Genomic DNA, 20,199 nt, shown 5'->3' with positions numbered 1-20,199 from the left:
GAGCGAGACTGCATTTCAAAAATTAATAATTATAATAATAACACTTTGACTAGGTAATTTTGATAGTCTCTATTTCTTTTTAGAGTTAGTAAAAGTTTGCTTTCATCCTCAGATACAATTTAAGAAAAATATGGTATAATTTGGCACAAGTTAAATTTAAATAAGACACTAGAACACAGAAATTCTAAAGCCCTAAGTTTTCCATATTTGATGTAAATAAAATTATTGAGATCAAACACAACATCCAAGGAGGTTTAAATTGATTTAATTTTGATGACAAAGGACTTGGTTATGAGCTTTGCTCCCAGTCTTTTTGATAATTTCAGTACAGCAGACCCTCCAATAATATAGTATTGTTAAAATGTTGGTGAGAAAAAAAAAATGCCTGGCCAGGGCCACTGTCTGTGTGGAGTTTGCACATTCTCCTCATATCTGTGTGGGTTTTCTTTGGACACTTCAGTTTCCTCCCACATCCCAAAAATGTGCCCATTAGGTTCATTGGCGTGTCTATATTGGCTCAATGTGAGTGAATGTGGGTGTGTGTGTGAGTGTGTGCTGTGAAGGAATAGCGTCTTGGCCAGTCTTAGTTCTCATCTTGTACCCTGAGCTGCCAAGATAGGCTCCAGCCACCCTCGACCTTGAACTGGAATAAGTGGGTTGGAAAAGGAATGAATAAATGAATACAAATGACTGTAAAATAAAAATTCATCAAGTATATGATAATCACACAAATGTACAACAACAATTTGGTATGAAAATGTTCCGTGAACCCAGCCGTATTTGCTATTGTTTTTGAACTGCTTTGTGGTAGGTTGTGCTCCTTACAATTTTCACTTTGCAAACATTTATTCCTTGATTTGACTCACCCCAACTATGACCTCAGTCACTCACTGACTCACCAGAAATTTGGTAATTCATTACCTTACTTGCTTTATTAATTTTTCTTACATTTGTGTAGTTCACATTTATTTCAATGTTTAATATTAAACATATTTTGAGTCTTTAGTTAGAAATTTGGTGATGTTTTTGTGACCAGAAATATGCCATAGGAATTCAACTCTTATTTATATCAATTAGCCTATGGTAAAATTGGTTTTATTTCTTCTTTACTTAATGTCACAGTTTCCAAGAACCTATAACAACTTTATGTGAGCACTTACTGTGCTATTTATTATACTCAAGCAGTAACTTACATATGTAATTTTGCTTTATTTTTCTGCTTTCTTTGTTAACTGTCTTTACTGCTTCTGGAAAAAAAAAAAAAGCTAACATAGCCCCAGACATATAATCATTTCTTTCACAGTGTTCTCCTTAGACCATACTCATACCATGAAACGTTCTTGCCCTTTAGAAGTTCACAAAATGAAAAATAATATGTAATCTATCATGTAATGTTTAATATATTTCTGACTGTGAGTCGAAGAAAATTTCAGATTCTCCTTTTAGTTTTCTGTGAAATAGGAGAGAACAACTTTGATAATAATTATAAATTTATTAGAATTTGCCATTCCCACTGCCCAGAACCACTCACATAGCTATGCATGTATGGTACTTATATGTGTTTGTGCCATATGCCCATTTTAGAATTTATGAATCTCATAGGGTAGAGACCATATGTAATGAGTTTCTAATCTTTTTTTATATTATATACCACTGTACTTTAATGGGTGTTTACTATTCTCTGGTTATGAAGATAAAGATTTTGGAAGTAACTAAATATTACTAAATTTCCTAGAACTCATGCTTTCTGAAAAGATACAAAAATAGATTAAAGATTTACTGGGGCAATTTTCCTGCTAAATCCTTCATATCCAAGTTAGAGGGAAAAGCCTCGCAGTACATTAACTAGGCAGGTTTATAGATCCTTTAAATCTCAAATGGATTAGTGTGATAATACTTTCATGTGATCCTCAATACATGGAAAGAAACAAGAAAACCAATAATACAGTCAAGAAATAATCAATAATTGAACAATAAAATATAGCTCTGACTAATACAAACAGCTTAATTCTCCATCGAACAGGAGAGAGAAAAGGAAGTTTAAAAGGTTCACTTTCTAGCTTAGAATTAGTATTAAAAGAGTATGGTCAGTAAAAACAGTAGAAAGATTTTGGAATAATTACACTAATAGTTAAATTACTGATTGATTTTCTATACTGATTGATTTTCTACTTGTTTGCCCAGATCTTGGCATTCTATTTTCTTGAGGCTTATAGACCCAGTGGAAGGATGTGATCTTACAGTGGCGTCTTACTAGGGCCCAGTCTTCTAGGAGATTGTGTGTTAAGGTGGTAAACGGACAAGTTCTCCAGAAATGTTGCATTTCTGCAATTGCTCAAATTAATTGAGTAATTTTGATCATGATCTGGCAAGATGGTAAATAGCAGAAATGTCTTAGCTCCCTGAGACTTGAATTTAAAGTCGGTTCACCTCTTGTCCTTTTGATGATAGATAGAAGCTTGTACCTTTAGCCTCCAGGGTTTTCCTATCAGTAGCCCATTTCTGGTCTTATGGCACTGAGAAAACATTCATTTGACCTTAAAATTCAATAATGAGTTAAGCAGAATAAATAGCTACACAGGCCAGTCCAAGGTCGCAGAGCTTCTGTTCCAAATTTTCATGTACTTCATACATATGCATATGCATATGCTTCAGTTTTTAGAAAGAAAGGATTATAATCAGGGTAGAAATGAATATTGGAACCCTGACATTTTGCACATTGCTCTGTGTAAAGGGAAGACTGCAGAATCAAATTCTGGATGTCCAAATGTGCTCAGAGTACCAACATGCCTTCCTTCCTACTTAAATATTCTCTAGGCCATTGTACACATTTGACAAAAGGCTACTTACTGTTAAAGGCAGAAAATCCCAGCAGAATGTTTGCTCCTGAGCAAGGGGAAAGGGGGTTAGTGTTGGATAAATCCTAGAAATTCTACTCTGTGGAAGTGATCATGATAGTGATACTTCTTGATTTACCGTGGGTTCACTCTAACATATACACTATAGGAGAAAACAAAAAGAGAGCAAATGGGACACTGTGATTCCAAAGCAGGATCATGAAAAAGGCCAAGAAAACATAAAAACAATCTAAAAGCCCATGCAGCTAAACAAATTACAGAGATGTCTTACTGCTAAGATAGGTCAGAATTGGTTATGGATTTGGGAAGCATGGCCAAATTATTACTCAAATGTCATTTCTAGTTGAATCTTAGTGTGGGGAAAGCATATTCTTCTTCCTTAAGCCATCATTACCCAAAGTGTGTTTCCATAATCACTGCCACATTAACCAACATCTAGCAACCTAGAAAATTCTTGGACCCTACTTCAGACATATTGAATCAAAACTCAGGGAATGGGGTCAACCATCTCTGTTAACAAGACCTCTGGGTGATTCTGGTGCTAAAGTTTGAGATAAGTCCTTTCCTAAAACCACAGAATCAAATATAATCTTCTAAATACAAAGGTACTCTATTGGAGGTTTTTACTTGTAATAATTTACATAATTCCTTAGAGACACAGAATCAAATATTCTGTTGAAAAACAAAATTACATTTATGTATTGATAGGAACTCTGTATGAACCCTCCATTTTTCTTTTCTGCTTTCATTGTTGAGTAGTTTTATGTTTTGGCTCTTCTGCCCATTGGAAACCATAGGTAATATCTATTATAAATGTAAAATTTACGGTTTTCAAAGATTATATATTTATGTAATGTTTGCAGCATTTTCTATTGTATTAGCAGTTGAGGAAGAAAATGGTTTGACAATTCTACGTTTTGTAGACTTTGTTTTCCTCTTTGGAAAAATAAAAGGGTTGAGCTTCACTTCTGAAGAATCTTCCATTTCTTAAGATGTGAATTCTAAAATTGCTGAATATTTTCCCTCTGTAATACTCTAAGCATATTTGTGAATATTGATCTCTGCTGCCATTGTTTTTACTTGAAGATATTTGAGGGCTCCTACATAGATACACACTTTGCCTGAAAATGGATGTAATTATAAATGTAACCTATTTCACTAAAAGTAATTAAAGGAAAACTACCTTTGTTATTTGTTAGGTTTCATGATATATGAATCATAAATTTTATGCTATCATGAAATACAATTCAAATTCATGATGTAATTCAATATATAACATCCTATTATCAAAATACACCTGGATTTGACTTTGATTTATCTCTTCCACCTCTACTCAACACAGACTTTTGGCTCCAACCAAGCTAGTTGTTCACTGACTTGCAAACACATCTTATTTATTCCTTGCTTTTATGGTTGGCCTACATTGTTTCTTCCTACCGAGAGTTTCTTCCTTGCTACAACCTCGACTTTGGTACTTTTCATGATTATCCCTTACATCTTTTGAGAGTCGAGTTTATAGCTTTCTTTTCATTGTTGTATACCCAGTACCTAGCAGACTACCTGCCATTGAATGGATTAATTAATAGCCCCTGGATTATCCTTCCTTTTACTATGTTCATAGCACATAATACATGCTCAATAAATATTTGAGTGTTCTGGGGTAGATTTGTTTTTCTAAGCCTCAATTTTCTTGCCCTGTGCTGGACATAGCATTAATTATCCTTCACTTGTTTTATATCTGAAAAGTGCTTTGGCTATCTTAATTAAAAGGTGGCATTAAAATCATAGCATAAACATCCCTCTAGTTAAATTGGTGAATTCTCTCAAAGGTTCTTGGGTAAACTCTCATCATCACCCCTTTAACACCTTCCTCATGCTGTAGAACCCAGCATGCTTTTAATGGATCCTGTGTAAATTAAGAGCTGAATGGGACTCATTTTAAGGTACTTTTCTGACGTCTAAGCTGGCGACTACTCATTTAGCTTTATGCTCTCACTGCCTCTTTCTTTTCTGATCTGATTGAGATAACCTAGGTTGTGGCTGTCGTGACAGCTACTGCCTGATTTGACTGCTCCTCCTCAGAAAGCCTCAATTTTTGGCTTTCTCGCAGTGCTGCCGGGATGCAGCCGGCCCTCCATCCCCGCGCTCCGGGGCCCACCCAACTTCCTTCTGGCACTGAAGGCAGCGGCTGCTCTGCCACCCTTCTCTTCAGATAAGCATGGCTTGGAAAAGCTATCTTTAGAGGTGATGAGTTTTTGTTTGGATAGAATTATGACTAGTATAAAGCCCACACATGCTAACAAGCCACAGAGTGCAAAATAATTATTGAAAGCAATTTGAGAGAAAAGTGGAAAATCATCTGAAGAAAAAACAAAATTGTTCCCAGAGCTTTGGTCCAATTTTTTGCTGTTAGATTGAATCTTGAGCATTCATTTTCTGCTGCCAGGTAACCTAAGCACTGACGGCACTGTTCTTCTCTTCATCTTTTTTGCATTTTACTCTTTCTTAAACCATTCTACCTTGCTTCCTGACATTTTACTCTTGATTAGCCAGACATGATGCCATATACCAGGCTTAACCTTTCGGTGGGCCACCAAGGAAAGAGCTGCATCGTTCTCCTATCTTGTCCTTACTTGCATAGCCTTTGGTATCACTGTCTACTTTTTCTGTTCCTCCATGTACCTTAAAGTAACCTTATAGAAAAAGGAACCTTTTCTACCTGAAATGATATATATGCTCTGCCCATGCCCACCAGAATGTGCTTACAATATATATTATGTATGTAATATATTCCACATATTATGACTAACTTAGTTGTAAGGGAAGCCAGAGCTGAAATGCTTGAATGGATAATTGTAAACCAATGGTAATCTCCATTCACCTTGACTTAGTTCTAATAATGTGACTGTCATGCTTTCATTTTCTTGAAATATTCTTCAAGAAAACTTTTTCCTTGAAGAACAGCAAAGAGAGAGAATAAAATTAGTTGCTGGGATGCAAAAGGGTAACACACATGCCATTAGCTTCACAAAGTACAAATACAACATGGGTTTCTGGGGAAAGCTTCTAAGCAGGGAAGTAACAGAGCTCATGCAGTCTCTGGCCTCTCAATTATCCCACACAGTATAGGATGGGCATAGAGATTCTGTGCCCTACCAAAGAGGGGCTTTCCATGGCTAGCAGGTTGGGAGAGTACTCCAAGAAAGAAATAAGACCTGCTCCCACATTGAATTGTATACTCATAGGTTAGCTTAAGAGGCACTAGAAAACACTTTTTTCTTTAGGTAACAAGAAATATGGCATGGGATATTCAGACTATGGGATATCCAAGGGGCAGGCCAAGATCTGATTGCCAAGGACACTCAGAACAGTCTTGTGTGCCAGGAATAATAAAATCAGCAAAAGGTCAAAGTGTCTCTGGAAGCTGGTTCAAGCCAGCTTAATTCTGCTAAGCTACCGAAAGAAGAAATAAACCTTCAGGGTCATCCTTATTTTCTTTCAGCAGTTTCCATTTGGGCAGGGGATCAACTAGTTTTTTGTGTTTACACATCTTAAAATTCAATTTCTGGAGTTAGAACCAATAATGCTAACATTTTTAAATGGCCTGAAATGATTCTTTGAACTGGCTCACTTTTTAAATAAATGCATTAAATAAGAGCTGTAATCTATGGATAACTTTTTTTGGTTCATGGAAAAAGTTTGATGATAACATTTGAAAACTAACCCAGAATTTTTTCAGTATGGTAGCCATAAGATCATCTTCATCCCAAAGGTTTAGTTTTAAAATGCTATATATGAAGAAATGCATATATGAATATATAAATCATTTCCACCCTTTGAGGAAAGGTGGAATATTGTCATTATGAGAAGACATTTGAGGCATAAAACAAAAGCCTAAAACACATCCAAATAAAGTCAAGCCTTCCATTTCCTCCTCTATCAAGGCACATCTGTGTATTGATCCATACAGGAAGATATTAATATCTTCTACTGTCTCTTTTCAACTCTCTAGAGTAGTAGTTCTTTAAATATGGTCACCAGACCAGCATAATCAACATCACCTGAAAACTTGTTAGAATTAGAATTTCTTATGCCCTCTCTATTCCAGACGTATGGAACTTCTGGGGGATATTGCTAACAAGCCCACCAGGGGATTCTGATGTAAACTGAAGTTTGAGAATCACTGTTCTGAGTACACCCCTCATCCCCTCCTCATAGAGCATTCTGGAATTATAATTTCACCTTTATAACAATAAAACTGATGATATCACCCATACTTTTCTTTCTTATAAAATTTAGAATAATTTTTTAAATATACTTGGAAATTACCATGTTTTTATTGAGTGACATGAAGGAGATTATTGTTAGCATTTAAATTACTTTGTGTTATGAGACTCTCATTAATTACTTATGTTCTTGGTAGCTGATACTTTATTGAAAGGACCTGTGCTAACATTAATAAATGCAAATAGAGTGGAAGGTCTTGAGGTTAATGAGATAATGAAACATTAATCTGTGTTTCTTCTTTAATGTAAAATGGAGACTCATCAGGTTCATTTTATATACTTTACATTTGTCTTTTCAGGAAGAACAAAGTATGCTAGCTATGGAAGATGAGGGCACAGTACAACTCCCATTGGAAGGGCACTATCGGTAAGGTATAAATTTAAAAACACATTAATTTAAGAAACTAAATGCATTCTTCTATACTCTATTTAAGAATTTCATACTGTGTAGATCCCAGAGAGGTTTCTTAAAGTTGTATTAGAGTAGAAAGGACTAAGAGTTAGATAACCTGGGTCCTGCTACTAAGTTTTGCTGGTAATAGCTGTGTGACTATAATTAGATAGCATTAAATGAAGTGAAGCAGGAAGCTGTTGTTGGAAGTCTTTCTTTTTCCTATTTTATAATGTTTATGAAAGATCCCTTTCATATTCTCAGAAAGTAGCACCAGAAGACAGATCAAGGTTTATTTTTGGTATAAATGAGCTAGGTATTCACTAAGTTGATCACAGATAAATGTTTTAACTGGGAATTTTCCCCTAAGAAAAGGAATTTCCAAAGAGATAGCCCATTTCTTAAGTTAAAGGATTCAGTCATATCAGCCATTTTATGAAATATTTGTGCAGTTCTCCAAAATTTGTTAATCTTCTTTATATACAAAGACATAGCAAAAGAAAGCAAACTACTGAAGTTAGAATGAAAATATTTGCAAGAAGTTGGCCCAAAATTCTCCCCTCTCAATCTCTTCTCTGTCTTCCTCTCAATATAGTTTAGTTTAAATAGTTTTCTTGTACAATTGTATGTATCAATTAGTACCCAATTTCATAGTCTCAAATTCTTTATGAATAATTTAAGGTTATGCCAATAAAAAAGCAGAGATGTTTTTTCTGAGAAGGGAATTTGTCATAGTGTTGGAAACCAAAATAGGAGAGAATTTTCTGGATCTTTAGGGTCTGACTTTAAAATCATATTCTCTAGAATTTAAAAAATATGTAATTATATCCCACTTAAGAGAGAGCACAAGTATAAGATGTTTTATCTTTTTTTCTTTTATACACCATTTAAATTTTAAAATCCTGTTGATTGTTTAGTTGAACCAGCATATTCCGAAGTATGTTTGGTAGAAACCTAGTCTCACGTGGTACCACTCTCAAAAGGGCTGTGTGGTTAAATAAGTTTTAAAAAATGTTTCGTACTGCATTCCAGTTTGGAGATTCACAATGCCTATTAGCATATTAAGCAATCTAAATAGTACTGCATTAAAAAATATAGCTTTGTTTAATCAAGTATTTTAAAAAATATTTTTCTCACAAGACTTTTCCTCACATAATATCATGAAAAATGTCTATTCCACATGATGCTTTCTTTAAGAAAGTAGTCAATCTGTTGCTTTGAGTTACCAGGAAACTATCTTTCTAGGAAGACCAAAATAGCTGGAGGGTTAAGAGGAACTGAAGAACACATTTCCAGATTGGGCAAGAGAGGGAGACCCAAGGATTTGTTCCTTTTAAGAGTTACATTTGTTCCTCTCTTGTGACCTATCACCAATCAGGGTTATATGAAACAGTGAACGAAGAAGGAGAAGGGTTGCTCCATGTGAAGGGACATAATGAGCAGAGGGAAGAGCAAGCATCATGCACGTTGTGGTCCAGAACAGTCAGGAGGCTACTGCATTGGGGCTGGAAAGGAGTGAGCACGGATGCAGTGGCAGGAGGTGAAATCAGAGTGAGGTGGGGACAGAGCCTTTAGGCCATTATAAGAACTTGGCATGGACTCTGAGTGGGAGCCACTACAAGGCATGAACAAAGGAGGGAAGTGATCTGGATGTTATGATGTACCAGGCTAGAGTTTAAGCAATGGACTTGCAGAACCCAATCTCTGTAATTTGAAATGAACCAAAAATACCACAAGTCAAATCAGTATCTATACAACTAGGATCTTTTCTTTAGATCCTCTTATTTTTCAAAGATTGTTTTCAATAATTGAGAGAAATATTTAATACTTCTTCATTTTTAATTATCAAAAATAGTATACAATAGGCAAAATGGGGTATACATACAATGGAACATTATTCAGGTTTAAAAGGGAGGAAATTCTGACATATGACATGGATGAACCTTGAGGATATTATACTAAATGAAATAAGCTAGTCACACAAAGACAAATAGTGTATGATTCTACTTATATGAGGTACTTAGGGCAGTTGGAATCCTAGAGACAGAAAGTGGAATGGTAGTTGCCAGGGACTGGGAGGAAGAAAAAATGGAGAGTTATGCTTTAGTGGGTATGGAGTTCCAGTTTTATAGTTTAAAAAGTGTTCTGGAAATGGATAGTGGTGATGGTTGCACAACATTATGAATGTATTTAATAACCCTGAACTGTACACTTAAAAATAGTTAAGGTAGTACATTTTATGTTATGTGTATTTTACCACAATTTAAACATTGGGAAAAATACTCTCCATAAATATATGATTGTCCTATATGTAGTTTCTGTCATCGAAAAACTGCAGTACTCATTAATGTTTATTATTTCATCTGGGGACACTCCTGTCTAGAGATGATCCATCTGTGATCAATATTTCTGATGAAATGTCAAAGACTGCCTTGTGGAGGAACCTTCTGATTACTGCTGATAACTCAAAAGATAAGGAGTCAAGCTTTCCTTCTAAAAGGTTTGGATTTTAAAATAATAAGAATTTATACTAATTCCAGTTGTTTATTGACATAAACCATAAGCAAAAGAATAATACTGGTTTCCATCAAATTTAGACCTAAATATTCCAGAAAATTCTTTCTGAAAATGGATAGAAATTATTTCAAATGTTGGCGTGTTTTTCAACATCCTCCTTTCAAATTAAAAGCTTACTCCAAAGCTATTACAGTGTTGGGGGAAGTATGCTAGAAATGAGTCACAAAGCATAACATTTTTGGACATTCATCTTGGCCTACTATTTTTCAGTACGATTTTATTTTACTCCCTCATCACCCACTTCCCCCAGAACCCCTTTAGATGTCTATTTTTACACTCCCTTATTTTCCCTTTTTTAGATTGATATGCATTGTGTGTATTTTATATTTTATAAATATGCATAAATATTTATATTTAGTATAGCTCTAGTCCCTGATTCCAACCCCTTGAAAGTCTTCCCTAAACTTCTTATCCCAAAACATTCAGCTCCTGAAAGTACTATCCATTCTTACTTCTCTGTATGTAACATCTCCAGTAGTGTGGATGGTAGTTTTAAGTGCATGCTGGGGTAAGAGTGTGTCCCTAAATCAACAGTCATCATGGGATTTCCAACTGAATTTTTCAGAATTTATAAATAAGAGTTCAAATCACCCAGTCTTCTTAGATGCTGATCTGAAGGAAAAGGAATTCCTATGTTATGCTAATATCTCTTTTTGTTAGAGAGTGATTGAGGGATTTGGGACAGTGTTGACTATAATTATTAAGTTCCTTTATTTTCGTAACCTTAAATTAACTTTTTCTACTTAATTTTTATATTACATTTTTGTCATAAGCTCCCCTTCCTAATCACTCTAGAAGCTGATTCCCCAAAGGTAAGACCCTCTCCCTAAACCTATTCCTTGGTTGCATTTCCTTATGTTAAATGGTGTCTTCTAGAAACCTGGTCAGTCTATGTCCTCTGTGTGAATTTTGGGGAGGCAAAAGGCATGGAGAGTGTTTGGCTCAGATCCAGTAACATACTGAGTTTTATGGTATTTCTGTAACAACTCAGCTCTTTAAGTGAGTCTGAAACTTGAGTAAACTTTATTCCTTTCTTGATTTATACAAATGCATCATGTATAAATCAACAAGTTTCACAGAACTGTAGTTGTAATGGCATCAAATTTCTGAATAGGGAAAATTAAATTTGTCCCTTTAAGAAATTGAAAAGCTGGCCGGGTGCAGTGGCTCATGCCTGTAATCCCAGCATTTTGGGATGCCAGCGTGGGCAGATCTCTTGAGGTCAGGAGTTCGAGACAAGCTTGGCCAACATGGTGAAACCCTGTCTCTACTAAAAATACAAAAAAATTAGCCAGGCGTGGTGGTGGATGCCTGTAATCCCAGTTACTTGGGAGGCTGAGGCAGGAGGATCTCTTGAGCCCAGAAGGCAGAGGTTACAGTGAGCTGAGATTGCGCCACTGCACTCCAGCCTGGAACTCTGTCTTAAAAAAAAAAAAAAAAAAAAAAAAAATGAAAGAAAGAAAAGAAAGAAATTGCAAAGCTGAGAGCCTCAGCTCTCGTTATATACCACCATGCATCCAAACCGGCAAGCTGTGTCTCACTTCATGAGACATCATTGGAAACATGGACTAGAGAAAGAAGCTACATTAGACTTGGAGAATATATCTCTTGTTGCTGTTTTTTGTCACCCCAAAATGGCATGCTGCTTCAGTGTCATCTCTATACCAAACAGCATAAACAAGACAAGACAAATAAACAGGTGCACAGAATCTTCATCCCAGAAGCTGGGAATTAGTTCTCTCTCACTCAACCACCTTCAATATTTACTACAAATGAAGATAATATATTAATAAATTACTCAATGGGCTCCCTTTCAAAGACTTTGGGTTGATGTTTTCTGTCTTTTAATAGTATTTTAAAACTTTCATGTATTTCTTTGCTTGGCTCGGGACAAAATAACATTTTATTCTAAAGCAAGCTTTAACTTTCTTTCTCAAAGATCCCTGTTACAATCTAATGAATATTTCTCATAGAGAATTATGAGAAGAACAGTTTCTGAAGCCCATTGAAATATGTACTATGAACCCTTTCACATTAAAAGTATGACATTTATCTGATTTTTTTAAAAATGTTATATCCAGTGTTATGAGCTCAAAATTACATGCAATTGTTGGTCAGTATGTGGAGAATTAGAAACAATCAAACCTGTAAAATTTTTTCTTCCTGTATTATATGGATTCAAAGTCCAAACTCTTCCTCTGTTTTTCTTTGGTTCAAGCAAGTCTTGTGACATGATATTTTAGCTACTCCTTAAAGTCAAGTGATACATTTCACCAGAAAAATCTTTTTGTTTTAAAAATATGTATCTAGATGACTTCAGACAGTAGTCGAATCTAGTGAACAATATAAGGTGTTTTAAAGCAGGTCCAATTTCCAATAGATTATCCTTTATGTCTAGATATAACCACTTGTTTCTTATTCTTTAAATGTATTTTCACTGACATGAGGTTCAAACAATTGTGGAATGAAAGTTTATCCCAGTTTCAGCTTTCCTTGCCTTTTGATGTGATAACATTTGTGGTTTTCCACGTGAGAAACATCTCTTGGTTGGTAGAAAGGGTAGGGCTTACAGAATTCTAAAACTACTGATACTAAGAAAGTTCCCAAAGCCACTGCTTTTTCATGGTATATGTTGAAGGCTTTAAAGCATGATGACCAGAAACTGAAAATTTAGTACCTAGTAAGGGTGTATATCTCTTGAGTTCTGAGCTGGCTTCCATGCTGCCTTTGACACCCCCCATCCTGAGTTATTTTCCATCCCATCCTGTGCTATAATATGTGTCAGAGACGCCTAGAAACCCTTTTTTCCATGGAATTTGGAATAGAAGTTATATTTCCTCAATTATATCATTCACTTTTTGTTGTCAAAAATATTTTATCAGTTTAACTGACAGTAGAATCTAAGAACTAACTGCAAATTCTGTCTTATCTGGAGGATGTCTAATTTTGATCCTGATGTCATACATATGTGTGACAAGAGCCTCGGCAGCTTATTAAATGGGCTGGTGAAAATAGGGCTCCTTAACGACCATATCCCATCAGAATAGGTTAGCAACTGCTATGTTTTATAAAATTGATACCCAAGATCAGTGTGTCTGGAGAAGGTCCCTGGCAATGTTAGGAAAAGCAGCACCTAGCTTTGCCTTGGTGACAGAGTCTAGGCTCTGGGACTACTCACTATCCCCCAACACCCACCCCTGTACGCTCCACCACCTTTTTCTGTCCTGGATTCTCTTTCTTTGCTCTGATTGCCTAGGCTTAGGCTCTCTCATAACTTCTTGGAAATATTATTCATAAAAACGACTTTAGGCTGAATGCAATGGCTCACACCTGTAATCTTAGCGCTTTGGGAGTCTGAGGCAAGTGGACTACTTGTGGCCAGGAGTTCAAGACCAGCCTGGCCAACATGGCAAAACCCCATCTCTACTAAAAATACAAAAATTGGCCAGGTGTGGTGGCACACACCTGTAATCGCAGCTACTCGGGAGGCTGAAGCAGGAGAATCACTTGAACCCGGGAGGCAGAGGTTGCAGTGAGTCTAGATGATGCCACTGCACTTCAGCCTAGATGACAGAGCAAGACAACATCTCAAAAAAAAAAAAAAAAAAAAAAAAAGAACAAAAAAAAACCCCACTGTTTTAGTGCCATTAAGAAGTAATAGTTTCATAGTTTGCTTAGCAGCATGACAGTACCAGGTCACTTTTTGCCTTCTCTTGAAATATACTTCCTTATATTTTAAATTTTAACTCTTCAAGGGCAGGGACACTCTTATTTATCTTGTATTTCCAGGTCATTATGGAGTTCGTGGCACATAATAGATAATGCAGTATATGTTTATTACAATGACAGATATCAGATGCATAATACATGTTTGTTACAGTGAAAGCTTAAAATTGATTGACGTCCTCAAAAGCAACAAGGAATTCAGAACGACAGCTCCTAGAGGTCTTGAGCTGGTTATAAAATTTCTGCTTCATAGTTTGCTGAAATCTAATCTGATACCAAAACTATGGTTATGATGAAGAGGGAAAAAAAAACCCAGTCTTTTAATAGGTTATTGTTTTGTAACCAAACAACCAAAGCAGGGAATCAGGAGGAAGCACATCTGTGGATCAAGTTGATATTATGAGTTTTTTTATTTACGGCTTGGTGACTATTAGTGGCACTGGGAACACATTCATTTATCACAAGGTTATGGAACACCTCCTATATTTCAAAGCATTGTGCACACAGCAATTATGCATATGTAGAGACCAGTATGTCTCTGTCTTACAATCTCTTGCAGTTAGGATCTATTATTCTATCTTTCAAAAGATAAGAGTTCACTGGAATTGGAAATACCAGTCTCTGAATTCTAGAATTCGAGCTACCAGAGAACCTAGAGGCCATCTAGTCCAAAACCAATTTTACAGATAAAGAAACCAGGTCTCAGAGGGATTAAACAACTAGTCCAAGTTCGTGCAGCTCATTTTGAACACAGATCTTCCAACACCAAGCCCAGTGCTGCTCTTTTTCATTGACTTTGTTTGGCAAAAGAGACTGCGAGACAGGTAGAGCTTAAAGAAAAGTTAATTTGGAAAGCAGGAGAGCAGATACTTGTCATATAAAAGGAACTTAAAGTAGAAGAAAGTGAGTCATACAGATAGAGGAGTTAAAAATACGAGTTAAGGCTCTCAACACATCATGTGCACACTGTCATCTTTTCTCATGGAAGGAGAAAAGAAAAGGGAGAAAAGTTGCTTTGCTCTGACCTGTAAGTAGTATGTGCTGAGAAGTGTGGCAGGCACAAACCCGGGCGCCATAGACACGCGCTCACACCAGCTCTCAGAGCTGGCAGCGTGCCACAAATGGCAGAAGCTCCGGCACTTCTTACCTGATGGTGCCGGGTGGTGGTGACAACTGAGAAGGGCTGTTTCTAGCTTGAATTGGAGGAAAAACAATTTAAAAAACACACTCTTAGAATGTGTCTAAGTTATTGACCATTTAGAAAGCTGTACAGGAGGCCCCATAGAAAAGTGGAGTTTTATTACTTTATTACTTGGAGAAGAGTTATAAAACCAAGGGTGTCTCCATCATTAAGTGTTTCATAAATTGATATTAAGGGCTGAAGTTAACAGTAAAAATGTGTGGATTCTTCCAGCTTAGGGCCTCTGTGGCTGGCTGTGGGCTGCCCTGAGTGTCAGCAGTGCAGAGAGTCACATAGAAGCCTTAGATAAAGAGGGCTTTTCCATGTGCTGCCAAGTATCAGGGAGAAAGCATTTCTGGCCCCTCTGGAACCTAGTGTGAGCTTCATCCCTCTAATGACATTATTTGAATTTTCCATGAAAACTGTCAGCATGAGAGTAATAAAAGTATACAATGGAAAAATATTGAAACAAATAGACAAAAATGGTAGAGTCACATGACCAATTTGCTCCTTGGTAAAGTTAATGAGAGGGTGAGATTAAACAGAAGCCACTTGGGAATGAGTTTATCTGAGAAGGAGTGAGGTGAAGCATCATTCCTCTGATGTACAGGGTAAGGGTTTGTCTGTAAAGAGAGAGCACAGGTGTCTGGAGAGCAGCATGCATGGCAGCCTGTCCTCCAGACCAGTGGAGCTGTCTGTCTGACCTGGCCAAAGTATGGTCTTCATTAAAGGCCAAGATCCAGTCCATGCACAAGGGAGGAGCCATTTGCAGCAGAGTCCAGAAATGCCTCCTGTGACATCTTGTTTGTGTCATTTACTAGAGTTGGCACTGTCTTAAGATGGGGGCATGGCTGACATTTTCAACAATAATCAGTGAGTCACTTGCCCAAATGAGGACCATGGTATTAATCTTGCATGTTTTTGGAACTGTTTAAAAAAATGATTTTTGCTGTGTAGTGTCTGTTTTTGAATTTCCCCCTCTCTGCAGTTCTTGGTTTCTGTCTCACTGAGTGCAGAGGATTTTAACTGTTGCTGTCTACCTGTGCTTTGCAGCATGAGAGAGCAATGCCTAAGGGCTCCTGTGGTGCTTTGGGGTTGACCGGTTTTATGTCTGAGCAAGCAGATCTCGTAGTAGCCATGCTGGATTGCAGTAACAAATGTCTCCTTTTTTTCCCTCCTGTAGCATTGAAAGCCGAAAAGAGAAGAAAGCTGACTCAGGGAAAGGTGTTGACAGGGAGACTTGTCTATGATTCGATCTTCAATTTATTTTTTACATATATATGAGAAGAGTGTCACAATTATTAATAAAACTGCTTTGATCATGTATTGTAAATTCTGTCTCTCAACCCAAATCCACCTTCATACTGTAAGTAGTGCAATACTTGTTCCATTTCTGTGTTTAAACTTCTGAGCAGTGAGACACCCTTGTGAGCAGATACAATAGCCAATGCAAGAGTATGCGTGTTCCTTGCTGTATGTTAGACATTTGCAAACTGGATTCTGATTGTCAGTTTTTGAGAGCAATAGCTTCCTTAAAGAGATAAGTCATATTTACCTACTTAGTGTTTTCCTACTTTAGTGACCTGAAGATGCCTGATAATTTCATTCAGAAGAATTTTTGAAAGGTAGTCTTACTTCTATTTAGTTTTTATAGCTTAGCATTAGAGACTTATTTCAAAAGACCCAAATCAAAAGTTAGTTTGAAAGCATTTTTTTAATAATTGTATTTATGCATTTCCTTGATTTAATATGATACATTTAATACTTAACAATTTCTATGTAACTAAAACTTAAAGTCATTTGAAAAAATATATAGAAACCTATTTACAACTTGTTAAAAAGAATCAGACATAATGCAGAGTTAAGCAGTATTTGCTTAAAATTCAAGTTGTGACTACATGATCAAATATTAAGCTTATATGAAATGCTTTAGGAAAACTTTGTAACGGTTTTGTGGGATTTTTCAATATAAACCTTTATCAGAAATATGCTGTTTCGCTCCCACTGACAACAGATGTTTTCCAAATAAACATATTCTATACATACTTGTGGAATGCCACATGGCGAATCATTGTATGTGAAATCTCACTCCTGTACAGTTACTCTGTGGCTAATGGTCATGCACTGCTTAATGCTGGTCTTGAATCACATTCTCATGTTAGACCAACAGCTCTCCAATTGTCATTTTTTTCTGCAGAATTCTTTTTTCCGCTTTTAAATTAAATGCATGTTGTGGAAAAACAGTCTTTTAAAAGAAAATTTCAGATTCCATTTGAGAAGGTTCTGTAGATATTTCAGTCTGTATAAAATAATACATCTTTACTAAACTTATGTAAGGAGAGAGCAAGTTAAGAAGTTTTGGCCATTACTAAAAATACAGTATTTCATTTCACTTTTGATGAATGTGAAGTTAATAAAGCTAAATCTCACAATGCTCTTGGTTCCTAAGTATGAGCGGCAGTCATCAACTTTGTAATACTTCAATATTCAATTTTACAGTAATTCAGAGCCCTGTGGCTTTTACAGACTGTTAATTCCGTACTATGCGTAGAAGTACACGTGAAAAGTGAAGAAAAGTTCCTCTTGTGATTAATCTAATGAGGGGAAATAAAATCAACAAAGCTTCCAGTAAGTTCTACATTTTGATACCTTTTAAAAATTACCCTCACAATTCTTTAAGGAGCTCCCCTTTTTATGGAACATGAGCCTAAAAATTATAGAAAGAATTTTAAGTTAATAAAGTTTGTATTTATAAATGCTGAAAAATACAGAAGCTTTCTGTTCCAAATGTGTTGCCTTTGTGTATTTTGTAATACAGATACTACATTGTAAACATTTCCACTGTTTTATGATTTAGCCAGTCATTCCCCAAAGCAGACTCTTAGTGTTTTAATATATTAATAACTGTTCTGTTAAAAATGATCATAGTGAATTTAAATCTTCACATGATCACTTATTTGAATAAGCAATCATATCCAATGAAATTCTGTATTTCTGAGTATTTTTATAGTCATTTTGTTCTTGTGTGAATTTTAATGCTATCCCTATGTTAATCCTAATATTTTGAAATCTTATAAAATATAAGAAAAATGTAGTATTATATATTTACTTCTAATTTCAGATTCCTGGTCAAAATTAATGAATATCTTGAATGTAATTTAGTGCAAAGTTTAAGTAACGTGTAAATGTGACTAGGACATTGTGTTTTTCACAATTAAGAAATGTTATGTGGAAATAAATATTTATCCTAATTTCCTTGCACATTTTAAATTGTGATACAAAGTGTCTTGTCTTTTTTCTTTAATTAGTAAATCAGTGTAAAACATAAATTTAGACAGCCCCAAAATTAAGAACTCTTGGTGATATAAACAATTTAGGAGTATGTTTTAAGAGTAAACAATTTGAACTTCATGAACAGAAGATTATGAGAACTATATAGGGATATATTTACTCATTTTTCCAGAATTGGGTGCAGATGACATTGTTTCTTATGCTAGTAAAAACCTCCAAGGTCATTAGTAATATTCCTCATTATTAGAACTCTATTTAGACTTCTGTTTTTAACTTCCATGGGGAAAGCATTTCCTAAAATTTGTCTCCTCCCTGTTTGTTACAAAAGTCAGATGGGACCATTATTCTTTTGTAGCCATCTGGCAGTGTGTTGTGGAGATAATTGCATTCAGAATTCTATCTAACCTACTACTTGGTATTTTTCTCTTGACTAGTGAATTTACTTTGTAATTGTTACTGTTTCACAGCCTACAATATTGGAAAGTTTTTTCTGTGTAATATAGGAATATATAATCTGAATGTCTCCTTGGTATAGTTTAAACCCATAGTTTGATAGAAACTCTTTGCTGATGATCTATAAGCAACTTGTATTTCAACATGATTCCTAGATCTTTTAGGATTTTTCTTGCCTCTTAAAAGTGTGACTTACTCTCTTTTCTATGGCACTGACCTACCTCCGTTTTGATTTAACTTTGGCCTATTTGCTCCTGGGCACTTGTCTATTTTAGTATTATTGCAAGATTGCTCTTTAATTTTTCCAGTATGTTAATATCTATCTCATCTATTCACACAACAAAATGAAATTAAATGAGATTATGGTCATTTGAAAGTTTTACGAGAGTCATTTGGATAATATGATGATTCTCTAAATGTTTACATTGAGAGGCTAATTGTAGTCAGTCCCTTGAAGAGGCCTAATAATCAAAGTTTACTTGTAATACTTTATTTTAGAGATCTATTTTGATGTTCTCTATGGAAAGCTGCGGCTAACTGATTGAACTGTCACACCAGTTCAGTTCCTGTTGGTGTACTGGGTGCTGTCATTTCTCCTGGAATGTTGAAAATAGGACTATGATTCTCGCTTCTAAGGGCAGGGTGGATACATAGCTATAAATAATGTGATATGTACTGAGTTGGTATATGAGTAAAGTCTTTTTTTAAATAGGGCAGAGTTTGAGAAAAACATTATAGAAGAGGTACCTCATGAATTAGAATGGAAATGAGGAAGGAAATACACTCTAGATGTCGAAGGAACCCCTGCCTACTAGGCCTCTTTTCTAATGAAGTATAACCAGAATGACTCCATCTAGAAGTGAAGAGCTAGAACACTCTTAAGGCACCTATAAGGTTAATGCTTATGGTCTGAAAATAGCCACATTCCAAGCTGGCTACAACCTATTATTACAGAATATTTATGACCATACAGAGCATCTCCCACCATACCTGCAGAATGTCCCAATGTCCTAAGAATGCAGCCATCTTTACTTAGAGATAACGTTAATCAGCAAGCTTAGGTTAAAAGATTAAGTGTCATGTAATGTCAATGACACCGAAGGCCCCTGCCCTTAATGAGCATGTAGGTACATTCCAACTTTAATTGTAGCTCTTTGTAACTTCTTATAAAAGTAGAGGAGCTAACAAAGGACAGGGGATTCCTCCTTTTGCTTTCAGAGGGTACCCCACACTGTAATGAAGTAGTTTCTGAAAAATTTTCTTCTTCCTCTATGCTCTGTGGCTTTCCTCGAATTCTTTCCTGTGTGAGATCCAAGGACCCATTTTTGGGGTCTGGATCGGGACCCCTTTTCCAGCTACACCGGAACTGCAAAGATTCTCAAACCTGTGTCAGTATTGAAATAAAGATGAAGTTTAAAAGTAAAGCTATATGGCATA

At 35.8% G+C, this 20,199-nt stretch overlaps 1 protein-coding gene across 14 annotated transcripts in view; it reads left to right on the top strand.

Annotated features, from left to right (window-relative positions):
* The window catches only part of SLC4A10 (solute carrier family 4 member 10), a 359,094-nt gene extending 340,806 nt beyond the window's left edge, over nucleotides 1–18,288 (top strand). For 7 of the 14 annotated variants that reach the window (XM_064382673.1, XM_064382670.1, XM_012440534.2 and 4 more), the window contains 4 exons: nucleotides 7,444–7,511; nucleotides 9,919–10,035; nucleotides 10,886–10,924; nucleotides 16,202–18,288. In XM_064382673.1, coding sequence (XP_064238743.1) covers nucleotides 7,444–7,511; nucleotides 9,919–10,035; nucleotides 10,886–10,898 — 198 coding nt within the window. In that variant the 3' untranslated portion in view covers nucleotides 10,899–10,924; nucleotides 16,202–18,288. The remainder of the gene's footprint in view (nucleotides 1–7,443; nucleotides 7,512–9,918; nucleotides 10,036–10,885; nucleotides 10,925–16,201) is intronic. The other 7 variants (XM_012440527.2, XM_064382671.1, XM_012440532.3 and 4 more) reach the window with 1 other exon arrangement.
* Nucleotides 18,289–20,199: the final 1,911 nt, after the last annotated feature.

Source organism: Aotus nancymaae, unplaced genomic scaffold (genome assembly GCF_030222135.1).
Source record: "Aotus nancymaae isolate 86718 unplaced genomic scaffold, 86718_ANA_hifiasm-v0.15.2.pri h1tg000029l, whole genome shotgun sequence".
Lineage (NCBI taxonomy): Eukaryota > Metazoa > Chordata > Mammalia > Primates > Aotidae > Aotus > Aotus nancymaae.
Note: the sequence above shows the minus strand (reverse complement) of the source record. Positions and strands in the feature narration are given on the sequence as shown.